The 14,680-nt window shown below is 45.4% G+C and overlaps 1 protein-coding gene across 1 annotated transcript; it reads left to right on the top strand.

Annotated features, from left to right (window-relative positions):
- The first annotated feature begins 9,761 nt into the window (after positions 1-9,761).
- Positions 9,762-14,237, top strand: IFNLR1 (interferon lambda receptor 1). The gene is made up of 7 exons (XM_075173726.1): positions 9,762-9,848; positions 10,591-10,714; positions 10,984-11,165; positions 11,575-11,717; positions 12,257-12,413; positions 12,919-13,043; positions 13,270-14,237. The coding sequence occupies exons 1-7, from the start codon at positions 9,791-9,793 to the stop codon at positions 14,170-14,172; spliced, it is 1,692 nt and encodes a 563-aa protein (XP_075029827.1). The 5' UTR covers positions 9,762-9,790; the 3' UTR covers positions 14,173-14,237.
- The last annotated feature ends 443 nt before the right edge of the window (positions 14,238-14,680 follow it).

Here is a 14,680-nt window from a genome sequence, read left to right as displayed (position 1 = left end):
AGTGGAGAAACCTTCCAGCAGTAAAAAACCTTCAACAGCTCTCATGGGCTTTGGGTGCTTATATAAACTCCATGGATGAGGTTCAACTCCTTGGATAGCAGGTGCTACCAGTCCATGCTGGTGATCCAGAGTGCCACGCTGGACACTGCTATATTGGGGATTGATCCCTCCCACCCCCTGCATAAGTCTCCCTGCGTACAAAGGCCCTTCCAGTTGAAAACACCTCTAACACTGCTCAGTTCAAGAATCTAAGCATAGATTTTAGATTCAGCTTTTAAAGACTCAGATTGAAGGAGCAGATAGAGACAAATGCTGCAGTAGGAGACGCACTGCTAATGAAATGCTATGACACTTTGACACGAGCTATGTGCAGAGATCTCAGAAACCTCCTTTTTGGTAAAAAAAAGTAACCCATTACCATTAGCCTTTTATTCCCTGCTAATGGTTCAAGACTCTTCTCAGTTCTCCTCTGGAACATGAAACACCAAGGCCACCTCATCACCTGCCCTCTGGGAATGTGATTCTGGCTTTGTAGGTTATCTGGGGTGGGGGAGGAAGCAGGGGAGAAGAACGATGGGGTGCTGTGCAGATGATTCTCATTAATTTTGGAAAGAGTTATAAAAAGTAAGCTTTAAAGTCTATCCTAAATATAAGGATTCAGCTGATTGAGAACTCATCTGCTTCTATCTCTTGGGTAATCGTGAATACACTTCTGCTGTGTCACTTCAAAGGCTCAGCACAGCTGGGAGGGTTTTCATCAAAGCTTCTGCATGTCTGGGGGAGGTTTTCCCCCCCATGAATATACATCACTGGAGGCTCCTTTTCCCAACTTTTCCCATGCCTCTCTCTGATTGATCCTCATTTCATTCAGATGAGCTCTTCCTCTCTGGATGGCTAAAGGGCAAGAGACAGCTCTCTCCAAAGCTTTCCCACTCGCCTGGATGCCTCTCCAAAGATTTTCCTCTCATCAGAGTGGGGGAGGGAGGGAGCTGTTCAGACAAGAGATTGAGCCTTTAAATTAAATTCTTGTCATCTGAGGGCTGGGCCTGATAGTAGCGGGGGTGGGAAGCATATTCTCCCAGTATCGGGACTCTGGCCAGATCCTCATCTGGTGTAAATATGTGCTAGTGGACTGATCTCAGCAGTCATGTCATCAAAACTGCAAGCCTTAAAACACTCCCCTCTCTGCAAGGCAGCAGGTTGCTGGGTGAAACCAGCATCATCCTCTGTGTGTCTGCCCTGCGGAGTACGTGAGCTCCACAGACTAAGAACACTTGCTGAAATTGCTCAATTCCCCTCTTTTTCAGTGGGGAGGGAGGGCCAGGCAGCTCGGTGGAATTTCAAACAGTCAGCCACCCTCAGCCGGGTTGGGATTTCACAAGAGGCCCAGACCCTGTGCGCACCCAGCACGTGCAAAGTGCTGGTGGAAATCTGGGCCCCTCTCCTGATCTCAGAAGGGAGCTCAGCCCTCCTGGAAATTCTGGGCCCGGTGCCACTTAGTTACAGCACGTCTCCTGGCTGGTGGCCAGATCAGAAGAGTCTGAACCTCATCTTAGCTCTTCTACCCTCCACCCTCTAATTGCATATTCCCTAGGGCCAAAATGACCCCAGCAGTTGCCAGGTCAGGACACTGCTGAAGCGACTGGATGTGCACTCTCTTATACCTCTGGCAAAGCTGGCCCACGTGAATGGTAACGTGTTGCTGTTGATGATTTTTTAAAAGAAATGTTAGGAATCGCCTATGCAGTGACCCACGGAAAAGTGACAGCCTTGGAGATTATACATGTCTGCTTGTCCAGTGAGATCTTCCCCTGTTCCAGTGAGACCCCTCAGCAGACGGGGACCCTCTCTGAGAGCAGGAGAGCTGCACAGCCACCACCGATCAAGTTTCACAAGCTTGTGTCCTTACAGCCTCCTGTGCATCCTCTCTTAGCTCAGAGCCCTGCGAACCCACATCTTGGACCTTTACCAGGGAGATCAAACCAGGTCCCCAAGGACATGTCACCCTCATGGGGACTCTTCCAACACCGTAACATCTGTTGGCACCTATAAATCCTGTCCTCCACGCTCAGTTCCAGGCTGTAACCCTCCCCTCCACAGCAAGAGCTCCTCTAGAGAGGCATTCAAAGCCTGGTCCGTTGTGCTGGGGCTGCATGTGATTGAGACGTTTCTTCCCCCCAGACAGTGATGGGATTTTCCCGCACCAGTCCCCTGAATGGTTAATTGGATCTTGAATGGTTTATCACTTCTTTCACTGGGGTGTGTGGCTGGATTTACTTTGACACAAGCTCCTTTCTGAATTGCAAGTTGGCAACAATAAAAGGGAGAAGTCTTTAATTAGTTATCTGGCTAATTAACTTTTACAGCACTGTATAGCTTTGGCATCCAAATACTGCAATGCAAAACATTGCAAACATTCAAACAAAGACTACCCACCCCACCAGGAAGCTGCTGCCACTAGTGGTTGTGGGGGAATAGCATCTCGCAGCCTTGGCCGGGGTGCATGGAAATCCACCTCTCGCTGTGCTGTGCTCCCTGGACTCCCTGCACATCCACTTCTGCAGATAACTCACCTTCTGATGACGATGTTCAAATTACAGATACGGAACATGCATGGCTTCCCCATGTCATACTCCTCCTTCCCAGCCTGTGCACTCACTCTACCATTGGGTGAAATACATGCCAGATAAAATTTATTTCCTGCTTGAACGGTATATGTAGAGATCCTTGCATCCCCCTGCCATGCAGGGGAGAGTTGCACAGTCAGGGCCAGCATACCGGCATCCCACAATCCTGAGCCAAGAGAGAAATCCCTCACATCAGGCAGGGTGACGTCATATCACACAGTAAGGAAATGCTCTTGAAGAGGGATAAGCTCTGAAGCCTGTGGGATGACCCCCAAGAGCACAGTTTGGCTCAGATTGTACAACAGACAGGTTGCTAGAATTAAGTCTCTCTCTCTGTTGGAACATGCAGGGTCCCCACTGCTTTTCCCACGCTGATCAGTGAGAGCTAGGGGTTTCGGGAGGCACGGTGCCCCCAGGACGTTCCCGTGTTGTTATATCTGCACCTTGTGGGCTAGCACATGTTTTACTCTGTGTGCACTGGAGTTTCGCCGTTACTGCATGTCCAGGCAAGCTCCCTAACTGCTTTCAGCATGAATAAAAAGGCACTGTAAAGGGGAAGGGACAGGTTTCAGGAAAAGAGAGCGAAGCAGCATAAAACGGGCCATCAGCTTGAGTCCACTGGCTAATCAGTACCATCCCACACGTCTGCCCCACTGCTCAGAGAGGCACAGAGGGAAGGGAGAGGTCTGTCTCACCTCAGCCTGGGATCCAAACTAAGTCTACTTTGTTGTAGTTTGGACTTTAACTGAGATCTATTTAACTGCTGTATTTAATTTGTTTGTGGTAGAAAAGGATTTTGCTTGCTGGCAGGCCCAACTCAACCAAGTAAAACCAGGGGCGATACTTTGCCCCCTTCCTGTAGCAGTCCATGTGGGATCTGGGGAATCAGCTGAACTGCCAGCTGACAGAATTGGTGCCTTCGCTCGTGAGGTAAGTTGCTGCCTTTAATGTTACACAGCCAGCTGCCCAGGGAGGGTTGTTACAGGAGGATTTCAGTAAAGCAGCACTGTGTTTGCACACCACAGAGTTGCACACAAAAAGCAGGTCACTGGGAAGGTAAAAATGAAGTCAGCTCGGAGCTGCAGCATGAGTAACCACTGCTACAAAAGGGGGCAAGGCCCTCTCCGTATCCTGTAAACATGCACATAAGAGACTCTTCTCCACATTCGTTTACTGTGAGCAAGGATACCTGTTGAAGGGAATGATTTCACTCTGTGAGCACAGAGCTTGTGCCTTGTTCAGTAGGGGCTTCTCTTGCTGAGGAAAAAAAAATCTCTGCAGATCTGCACTTGGTAAAAGCAGCAAGGGATGGTGCAGGAAGCATGGACTGATACAGGGGGGGAGATGAGGGGAAGGTTGTCTCCTCTGGGTACAGGCATGCATCTTACCAGCCCTCCCTGAACTGGAGGACCTAAATCTAGAAGGGATGGAGATGCCTGTGAGCCGCCTGTTTTCCCCCCACTAGCACTGGCCCATCCATTCTGAACTCCTGCATTCTGCCAGGGCAGCCAGGCAGCCCTCCTCCGTCAGCGTCACAGTGGCATCCAGTCTGCCTGACTGCAATATTAACGGTAATGAGGCTTACAAGGGAGGAGAGTCCTCTGGCCTGTGACTACATGCTGCTTGTGCAGGTCTGAAACAGCTGTGAAACGCTACGCTCTCCTCAGGCAGCTCCTAAAGCCTTGTCTCACCACCCTTAATACCTGTCAGAGTACGATGGTCCAATGAAACTATGACAGAGGTACAATCCTTAACACAAAGGGTCCAGGTGTCTTTACAGGATTACTGTATTCTCACCACGCGGGTGCAGATCAGTAAATGCATACACCCTTGAAATCGTGACCCTTGTATCAGGAACTGAATCAGCTACAGTTGCAGTGTACAGGCAAAGCCCTGAGTTCCTTTAAAAACCCTGCCCCAGAAGAAAAAATAAAGGACATGAAATGATTCATAGCACTTGTATGGGGAACATTTTATGGTTTTGTTTTTGCTTTTGCTTTTCATTTTACATCTTTTCAGACTCAGTTTAAAAAACAAATCAAGCCCATTCTCTTCTCTTCCTCCTGGTGACAGGTTGCTCAGATGCTTGTCTGGGTCAAGGGGACACTGCCGCATTTTATTTTACCATCTGGAATCGCCCAGCTCTGCAGATTTTTTAACCTCTTAATTCCCAATAGCATTTTGTTCTTTGCTCATCCCATCATTTCCCCATATTGGCTTTTCTAAAACTTCCAAGATAATTTCCATCAAATCCAAACACTCAGCAGTCTGTATGTCAGGCTAGTTTCTAAGCACAAAGAGGAAAATATTTCCCCCCCTTGAGCTGCCGAAGATCAAGTGCCCCCAGTTCCAGGTCAGAGCTAAGCCTTCAACAAAAAGATTTTCCAGGGATAGGCAAGAAGGCTCAAGTTCACCAAACTAGCTCACTAAAGCCAGGATCAGGCTCGCTGCTAGAGCTCCTTGGTGTTTACAGTCTCAGGCTGTCACTTTGATATATCTCCTCCTCTCAGAGTATGTGCCTTGCACCCTGCTGCCAAAGCCACAGCTGCAGCCACTCGCAGGGGCGGCGGCCGTTTCCACACTCCGCGTTCCTGGATGGTACGAATGCCTTTGCCGCACAACTCGTCCTCCAGACCTACATAAGCCAGAGGGAAAGAAAGGAGAGTTGGGCAGAAGAACTGCCAAAGAGACAAATGTTGTCTGAGGGAGAGTGATCCCTGCACCTCAGGTCCAAACTTGTCCTCTTGGTGCGAGAAACTCGGGACAGAGGAGGAAGTTTCCAAAACTGGTGACTTTCGAGTTGTTCGAAAATTTTCTGCCCCTCCCCTAAGCATAGGTTTCCTTGAAGAACAGTATGTTCTCCACAGAAATTACAAGTGGTTTCCAGGGAAAGTTTTGGAACTGGTTGAACTCTCACTTTCAATTTCAGATTAGGCTTTTTGTTTAGATTGGGGCTAATGAGTATTTTCTCTTCAGACATTGCCATGCTCATTCACTTTTCCAAGCAGGCCGTGAAAAATGTTGAAGGAAAAATTCCTCTCCTGCCCTCAGGTTTTACTTCGCCCAGCTCTGAAGACAGGCCCATACTGCACACTTTTGCCACCACAGTTACATCAGCTCCACCACCTCCAGAAATAAAGACATTAAGCCAAGAAAAGCAATCTCGCACTGGTGAAGACTGCACCTCTGCTAGGAAGCTCTGCCCGTAGCTTTCTAAGTCAAAGACATATTACTTTCCGACTGCCAAGCCTTGAGCTCACGCCTGTGAACTGCTACGGGGAAGTCTGCAATTTTTTCTGTGCCTCAGTCCCCATCTGCACAATACCTGTGTACAGATCCATGTTGAGAGGGTTATAGGGCTACGTTCTGGAGAAACTATGAGAAATGCTACGTGGGATGTGGGCTGCCTCGTAAGCCGTGAGCACATGTACAGCACCAAGCGCAGGGGCGGCAAGCTCAGCTGCAGGAGCGGTGCAGATAGCAGGTGCTGCCAGAACTGTCTGCAGCATCACGCCCTTAGCGAAGCAGAGAAGTTAATTAAATAGCAGGAAAGGAAAAGACCATTTAAAGAGCTGAGTCTGAATGACTAAAGGTCTTAGTCACTCATTTACCAAGATCTTAAGCAAAAACTCCTTTTAAAATAATTTTTATCAGGATCACGTTCCTTTAAGAAATTTCTCAAATCATCCAGTGAGAATCACTGGGAAATGGCACTCTCATTCCCCGAGATTTTCAGTATCCAGCATGTTTGTGACAACTGCCATCTCTTCTCCTTGCCTGCAACATTCTCTTAGGCTGAGCAACCTCACCTAGCACAGGACTATGAACGCTGCTAGAGAAGAATGATTTTTGTCCTGCAGAAATTGAAAATTTACTTCCCAAAAAATGTTGAGTTGAATCTTTCCAGAGTTTCAATCGAAACCTTCTCCAAAACCATCTTGTTTCATTACGGGAAAAAAAGCTCATAACATTTCAGAAAGAAACAAAAATCAACTGTGGAAGACTCCATGTGGAGGAGGTTATTTCAGAAGGCTATTTCACATTTTAAGAAATACTGAAAACATTCAGCCAGTCCTTCATGCAATATGGTGGTGATAGAAATGTAAGAGCACATTGGAAATGTTAAGCATGCTGCACTTATGGATCAGTGGTTTGGTTTCCCATTGTCCATTCGCACCAGAAATGCCCTGTTAAATCTTTTAATACGTGGGTTTTTTCTCAATGGGATCAGTGGTCCTCCCAAGCACATCGCACGCAGCACACACAGCTCTGCCAGAACAACTACGTGGGTGGGATAAGAGCAGAAGGAAGGACCTGGGATGACAGTACCTTATACTGCCTATTGCCTCCAAAGGTTTCATAAAATCAAACCACAGCCCAAATCGTGCCTTCCTCACAAGACTAAGACTGTATTTCCTGCAGTGCCCCTCCTCAGGAAAGGAAGGTATCAGTCAGTCTGACTCAGGAAAGGTTGCAGGGTTTGCCCTGGTCTGAATCATCTGTTGCACACAAGAGAGGCAAGAGGTGGCAAATCGAGAGAGTCCCCCAAGTATCATCGGTATTACTGCAGTACGCGAAGGCCCACCCACAGATAAGGCATTGTACTAAGGAATGACAACCCCATCCCAAAGCATTTATGCTCCAGATGAGTAGAACAGTGGGACGGTGGCATGATTCGCCCAATGATGGAGAGACACCAGTGGCGTTATCAAGCCCAGTCCTCTGCTGCAGCAGGCACCCCTGCCTGCAATCATAAAGTCATCACAGGCCAGAAGACCCCAGAGCAGGCTCCCAAGACACCGATGAGTACAACGGTGCTTCCTGCCCTTCACACCGGGGTAACGAGTCTTGCTCCTGCCGACACCTGATCCGTTGCCTGCCTGGGCACCCAAGGCCAGGGACAAAGGCTAGTCAGAAAGCAGAGCAAAACTTTGTGTACAATGCAAACGCAGTGCCTGCAATTAGAAGATGCTGTTGAAAATACTCATGTAGGCCACTGTACAGGAGGGTGCTAGGCAATGCAGAGGGCAGAAGGAGTTTTAGTGAAGTTTGCCAAGTTTTTAAATAGGTCTAGATGAGAGCCTGTTGCTTGGAGGAACAAACGTATTTTGTTTGATAGGCAGCGACACCTCGTGGCACAGGCCTCCCCCCATTTGCTGCCAACAGTACACTTGTTTTTCCTGTGACAGGTCCTCAGTCATGCTAAAATGAGGGGGAGTTTTGCCACAGAGTCCAGTGGAGCCCAGATTTCAGGGCTGATGTTTCACAGGAAACAATGAGGATGATAAGATTCACCTCTTGCCAACGCTTACTAAAAATCACCCGTCATCTTTAAGAGAAGCTGCCTGAGGGCTCTCAGCAAGACCTTAATGAGACTGGCCCTAGAATGGCTTCCTATTTTCTTCAGGCTGCTACAGGAAGAGTAAGAGTCATGTGTTGGTACTAGCTCTGCAGTTTTGATGCTAAAGGGGAATAGACCCTCCAGACGCTTAGCTTTGTTTTTTTTCTTATGAAGCGTTATAGTTCTTTTTGCACGAGAAAGAGAAACTTCATAGAAATTAAACAGAGGTAGCAAAACAGCCAAGGAACAAGAAAAGTACTGGTAACAGAAGCCCGTGGTAAGAAACGGAGATTTTTGGAGAAAGTTGTGACTGAAGAAATTTGTAACTATGTCTCCTCCTACGGCTTGTATCGTACCATGTTCAGGGAAATGAGACATTTAATACCTTCCTGGTAAACATACAAGCTTTTGCCAATACAAATCCCAGCTCTATCGGCTCTTGTCCTGCTTAGTACCCAGAACCTGACATTCATAGGTAGAGCAACGGGCTGTCTGCTGGGGTTGGTGAGTTTTCCATCTGGGGAAGACCCAGAAAAGCCCCTTTTCTCTATGCCGGTGTTACTTTCTGTGTTGTAACTTCATTGACCCATTTTCTTTCCTCATGGCACAGGCCTGGATGTGATTGTGATGAGAAGAGCAGGAGAGTAGATATGCCAACCAAACAGCACGACTGATCGGGCTGTTTTTTCCCCTTCTCTCTCTGTGCACAGCATGCAATGGCACAGCTACTCCAAGCACATACGCCTGGGCATAATGTACTTGGTAGCGTAGCTCACAGCTGAACCAGGATGTTTCCTACTATGTTTCTGATACCCACAGAACAAAACTGCTGTCTCCATGACTTTGCTTTAGGAAGACACGTGAGGCTGTAACATACAGCAGCAACTTAGGAATTGAGCTTTGCCCCAGGAGAGCTCTGGAGTTTAAAGGTACCGTGTGCTGAAAATACAAACACCTCGAGAGTTTCATATCTGCAAATGTCAAGGCCAACAGCCAATGTGCTCATCGATTAGGCAGAGCAGGGGGCAAGAACCATCCGTGTGTTGGCAGTCCTGGCAACTGGTCCTGATCTTGACTGATATTTTTGGGTTGATGACAAATAATTGATAAGTGGTAACTAAGGTATAAGGAAATTGCAGCACTGGCATTCAACAAAACCACAGGATTTATCAGAAGGATCCATGTCCTTTCATTCGCCCACACTGTGTACGGGGCAGATCCCTGTCCCATTTCTGCACTTTACTTCCACCATCTGTAAAGTGGAGTAATTCCCTAACGTCTGAAAAACATTCTTAACCTGGTAACATAAATTAAGAGAAAATCCTTGATCTCTTGTAATCACAAGACTATCATAATATCACATACTACTCATTGATTACTTTTTTATTATTGCTAGGTTATTATCAGATATCTCATACAGTAAAGCCTTATTTGATTTCTATTAATATTTCACAGCCACATAGGTAAATTCCAAAGGTCAATTTTTTAATGACGTGCCTCACAAGATAAGGCTCACACTGTTTTACTCTGTTCCTCTTGCACATAGCCTGTGACAGAGATCAGTTATGTTACACTGGAGGGCGTAGTACTGCAATCTTTACAACATTTTTCTTTCATCAAAAGCACTCTCACATCTGCTCCTTTCCCAGTTCAATGTGCAGTGCTATATTTGGGCCGTACCAGGAAGTGAGGCTGTGTGTGTGTGTGCAGTTCATTAACTGCATGCTCCTCCATAATTCATACAACTTAATACAAGAAAACAACATGATGAAAAGGTAGCAAGAAAAGAAATATATTACAAGTGGAAAAGTTCTGCTTCGGCATGTCTACCTGGAGAGTCAGAGTCCTGATGGCACTGTGCTTCCTGCGGCAGACTAGAGGTACAGTACAGCTGTCTGTCACTTTTCATTTCGCTATGCTGTGTGGCTTTGGTTGTAGGAGTAAAGACATATACAGGTAAATTTTAAGTTTAAGTGGGAATGATTCACATAAAGTGAAATATTCCACTGTAAAGAAATGGCAATTTAAAATCTGTCTATAGAATGTGTCTTGTTGAAGGCTAGTGATGTACATATTTACCTATCAAAAAGAGTAAGTACCAGGAAAGTACAAGTGGTAAGCCTATGTGCTGCATCTCATAGAATCATAGAATCATTAAGGTTGGAAAAGACCTCTAAGATCATCGAGTCCAACCATCTCGCTGCATTTGTGGTAGGATCTGCCTTTGAAGAATTGGGATTGAATGAGCGGTGTGAGCCAGCTGTGTCTGCCTCATCCAGGGACTAGGAGGTAGGAGCGCAAGGGAGTCAGGTCGGAGTTTGTGGGGTTGTAAATCAGGTCACAGTGAAATCCGGTGAGACCTTGGCGGAAGCCACTCAAAATTATAGAACAGGATGGTTCACACAAATGTAGTCCTAGTTCTAAAAGCTGTTGAGATGAAGGTGCTTTATAAGACATGAGGAAAACAACTACATCACAGACATACGTGCTTCCATAGCCAATTTCCAGTCTTAACTGAACTGCTCTGCCCCAGATTTTGAAACCACCTTGGTCAAAACCAGGTAATATTTCCTATCCCCAAAGATATTTTAAACCATTCACGTAATTTTCCCTTTCAATCAGGTCACGTTCAACTTCCCCCTCCTCAAAATGTTACACTACTGTCAAAGGATTTTGACATGATTTTGACATGGACTCCGGGAGAAGGCTCTCCAACAGATGTGACATACACTGTGAGGTATGAAAGGTAAGCGCTTACAAAAGATGTCTGATTGAAAGTATGGCACAGGGCAAACATCTGTGCATGTATATTAATCAATGTCATTATGATCAATGACCTGGCTGCATCTTTTCACCTTTCACCTTTCACCAAAACCAATCCTCACCTGTGTGGGAAGTGCTCCAAACTCTGAGCAAGATTTGGTACACATCCTCCAAAACACCTCCTTCTCTTGCTCTATAAGTTATAATAAAATAGCATGTTTAATATTATGGTATGCTTGTTTCTTCCTTTAGCCGGGAACGCATGGACAAATGGATAAAAGTTCCTCATTGCAAAAATATTCACAGTACCTCTTGCAATCTGACTTGTGTGCTTCCAAACTTCTTTGTTAAAGTCCGGGCTCGAGTAAAAGCTGTTTCTGGACAATTCCAGTCGCCATGGGTAGAATCACAGTTCAAGGAATACTATTTGGATGGTAAGTGTCTGTTAGGTTACAGCCTGCATGAAAGGACATCCCAACAACAGCGTTGGCAGAGCAAATGAGTAGATCACACATCACAGAAAGAGAAACAGTAACAAGCAGCTTTACGAATGACAGAGATTTGAATGGGCACAAACAACAATAAGCCATGATAGTTTGAAAATAAATTTTGTAGCAGGTGTCAGAATTTGTTCATCAATGCTCTAGGTGAACAAACTGGTTTCAAGCTTTCCAGATACCAGTGGGGCTATGTTGGATAAAATAGAGATATTCCTTTGCCTTCCTCCTTCTTTCATGTCTACCACAAGATAACAAAAGTGTAGACCAGTCTCAGAAAAGCATTAATTCTGTGAAGCTAAGACACAAGCAAGCACTATTCTTATGTCTGATCACTCAATTACAGTGGAACTCGCTCCCCCAGTGCTATACATGAATGTAAAGGAGAACTCAATCCACGTGAATGCCTCCTTCCCTTTGGCGACCTGTGTGGAGAGTTTCTCTTGGATGTATGACTTGAACCTTTGGGAAGCTGGATCTGAAGACAAGGTCAGTAAAAGTGGCACTTCTTAGATGAAACGGAGGAACGATGCCTGGCTTGAATTGAAATCGCTTCAAATTTCTGGGCAGGGAGGGACTGGATTCAGGAGAAACTGAAATGGCCAAACCAGAGTTAAACCAAAGCCAGAGGAAAAAAGTAGATGTGTGTGAGTGCATCCTTATTTTATTGGTAGTTCCCTTTCCTATTCTATTTCTATTTTTATCAGGATGATGTGATGGGGAGGCTACACAGTAGTCAGTATAACAGGGCAATATCTGAGGTTTAAAACAGCTAGTTCAGGTACGGCTAACAGTGTGCCATGGCAGCACAGAGCATGCTGGAAATCCCACCATAGAATCCATAAGCCCTAGGAGAGATGCTTGCTACAGACAGCAAGCAAGACATGAAGTGCTTCTCTATGCACTTTCCAACCACTGGAGCCACACAACAAGATGAAGAGAATCATGGGCTAAAAAGGTACAGAAACATCACTCAAATAATGAAAGAATCGTCTTTCCAACACTCTGTTATTTTTGTTTCTAAACAGAAGCAATACGAAGGTATCTTTAGGAAGAATACAGTGACTATCGACACCACTGCTCTTCGAGGCAACTACTGTTTAAGTGCCAGATCTTCCTTCCAAAGCATTGACTTCAAGCACAGCGAATTCTCCCAACCAGTATGTGTGCTTTTAAACCACAAAGGTATGTCCCTGCTGAGAAAAGGATCTGGTGAGACATTAAGTGGGATTAGGGCAAGTCAAACATTTCCATCAAAATTAGCTTTCAACCAAAAAAATGGGCTTCCTGTTAAATGGATTGGTTGGATTTTCTACTGAAAGATGTCTGCTTTCTATAGAAATGTTTTCATTTAAAAAATCCAACCCTGAAAATCCTGAAATATTGTACTTGAGTTATGCTTACAATGAAATTTTGGGAATATTCAAATTTCTCCTGAAAAAATGTGAATAAAGCATTTTACCTGCTCCAAGTAAGGCACTGGCTGGTATCAACATTCATTTCTGTCTGCGACTGACTTACAGTCTGATCTTAGGCAAGTCTGTTATCCTTTCTCTGCATTTGTAAGATAAGGATCTTGAACCTAACATTTTCTGAGATTTCTGAAAGAAAAGCTGAGTGTAATAGCCCATTATTAGCATAAAATATACCACCAGCAGGAGATTATTTTTGTCTTTTTCTTTTTCAGCAGTGCAATGGAAGTTCCCGTTTTCTGCCATGATCCCCGTGTTTGTCCTCCCCATCCTTCTGACAAGTGCCTTCATCATCTGCTTGCTGAAACAAGATGCTAAGCGAAAGAAGATGCCTCATGCTTTGGTATGGCCCAAACGCTGGGGTCCCCTCCAGAGTCAAAGTCTTGCTGCTTTTCAGAGGGTAACTGGGGAGGAGTGGGGGAGCTGTATGGGCTCCGCATTTCTCAGTTTTGCATTCAGAAGTCCCATTATAAGTAAGCTTTCATTCTGGCATGTCCTATATCCAAGCTTTTCTTTAAAAAGCATCACTAACTCATTGACCTGTGTGTCTTGTTTCTTTTCCCTCGTAGGATTTAAAAGCTGCTGGACCAGTCTTTCCCTGGGAGCTCAGTGAAAAGGAATTCTTCAGGGACTATCTTATCTGCACAGAGAAGCCAATATCACAAAGGAAGACAAACAAAACTTTAGCAAGAAACAACCTACCATGGATGGCTTCTTTCCTATCATCATCATCATCATCATCAGAAGAGGAGGAGGAGGAAGAGGAAGAAGTCAGCAGTACTTCCATCCCATACACTGAAATGCCTCTGTTTCCAAAGAGACATCTCAACTGTCAACCATCCAGAACAGCTCAGGGAGAAACTAGCTTGGACTCCGGATCTGGAGGTCTCTCTGTGGATAGCAAATCTGTGCTTGACCTAAGTACCTTGGGTTTCTCATTCTTTCCAATGACAAAGAATGAAGTGGACACCTCAGGATCCCAAGGAAATGAGAAGGCATCCCTTTCTCGCAGTTCCTCTTGGGGAATAATATCTCTCACTGACGTGAGATTCCCAGGTTCCAGGGAATATGGACAGCATGATACAGACAGGGATGAATGCCTGGAAATGATGCCTCTTCACACACTGATGGGGGGGATTTGTGCCAAACTTCCAGCTGATGAGCACTACCTGCATAGGAAGGCTCATAATTTCACCAAGTATTACGAGAAACCAATAGTTGATCTGCATGCCCAGATCGGTGAGATATCACAGCTCAGTGAAGATCCCAGCACCATTTCCTTTCAGACATTACAGGTGGCAGAAGATGAAGGTATTGCAAGTGACTGTGACAGTGATAATTTTACAGAAGGGACACCTCCTGCATCCACGGTGCTAAGTGACACATTTGAAACTTCAAATATGGAGGAAAAATATGATCAAAAGTTTAAATTCAAAGGCTATGAGCACACACATTACATGCGAAGGAGCTAGAGTACCCCAGCAGTTCTGTGACATGCCTGGAAAATACTAGAGAGCTCCAGATATCCAGACAAGGATACCTGAACAAGAGCAAGGACAAATAACTGATAGTGGTGCTTTTTGTATTTATTCACTTAGACAGAGTTTTTTCTACTGATGTCTGGCCTATCAAGGCATATGGCTTTAGGGACATAAAAAGTGTATTTTTACTGCTAAGTAACTAATGTATGTTCACCATCCCTCTGTACAAGTACAACTGTGATAAGGGGTTAAGGCTCTGATATGAGGCACGCTATTCAAACCCAGCCAGGGGTGAGGCATGCAGTGATACCTCATGTAGGTTGTGTTCCCTTGAGACTTCAGAGCAAGGTAACTTTTACATGTGAGTTACGAAAGGCAAAGACACCTCTGAGGGAGCAAAAACACAACCCGAACCTGTGTGAAACCATTAGCTGGGTTCCGAAAACACAGAGTGTTGTGCCTGCATATTGATTTTGAGCCAGGATGAACTGCTAATGTT

Source organism: Calonectris borealis, chromosome 25 (genome assembly GCF_964195595.1).
Source record: "Calonectris borealis chromosome 25, bCalBor7.hap1.2, whole genome shotgun sequence".
Lineage (NCBI taxonomy): Eukaryota > Metazoa > Chordata > Aves > Procellariiformes > Procellariidae > Calonectris > Calonectris borealis.
Note: the sequence above shows the minus strand (reverse complement) of the source record. Positions and strands in the feature narration are given on the sequence as shown.

Bases quoted from the DNA above. Each gene is read 5' to 3' on its own strand.
- IFNLR1 (XM_075173726.1), top strand. From the start codon at position 9,791: ATGTCTACCTGGAGAGTCAGAGTCCTGATGGCACTGTGCTTCCTGCGG. The intron at 11,718-12,256 runs GTCAGTAAAAGT...GTTTCTAAACAG, and splicing joins AAGCTGGATCTGAAGACAAG to AAGCAATACGAAGGTATCTT. The intron at 13,044-13,269 runs GTATGGCCCAAA...TTTCCCTCGTAG, and splicing joins AGAAGATGCCTCATGCTTTG to GATTTAAAAGCTGCTGGACC.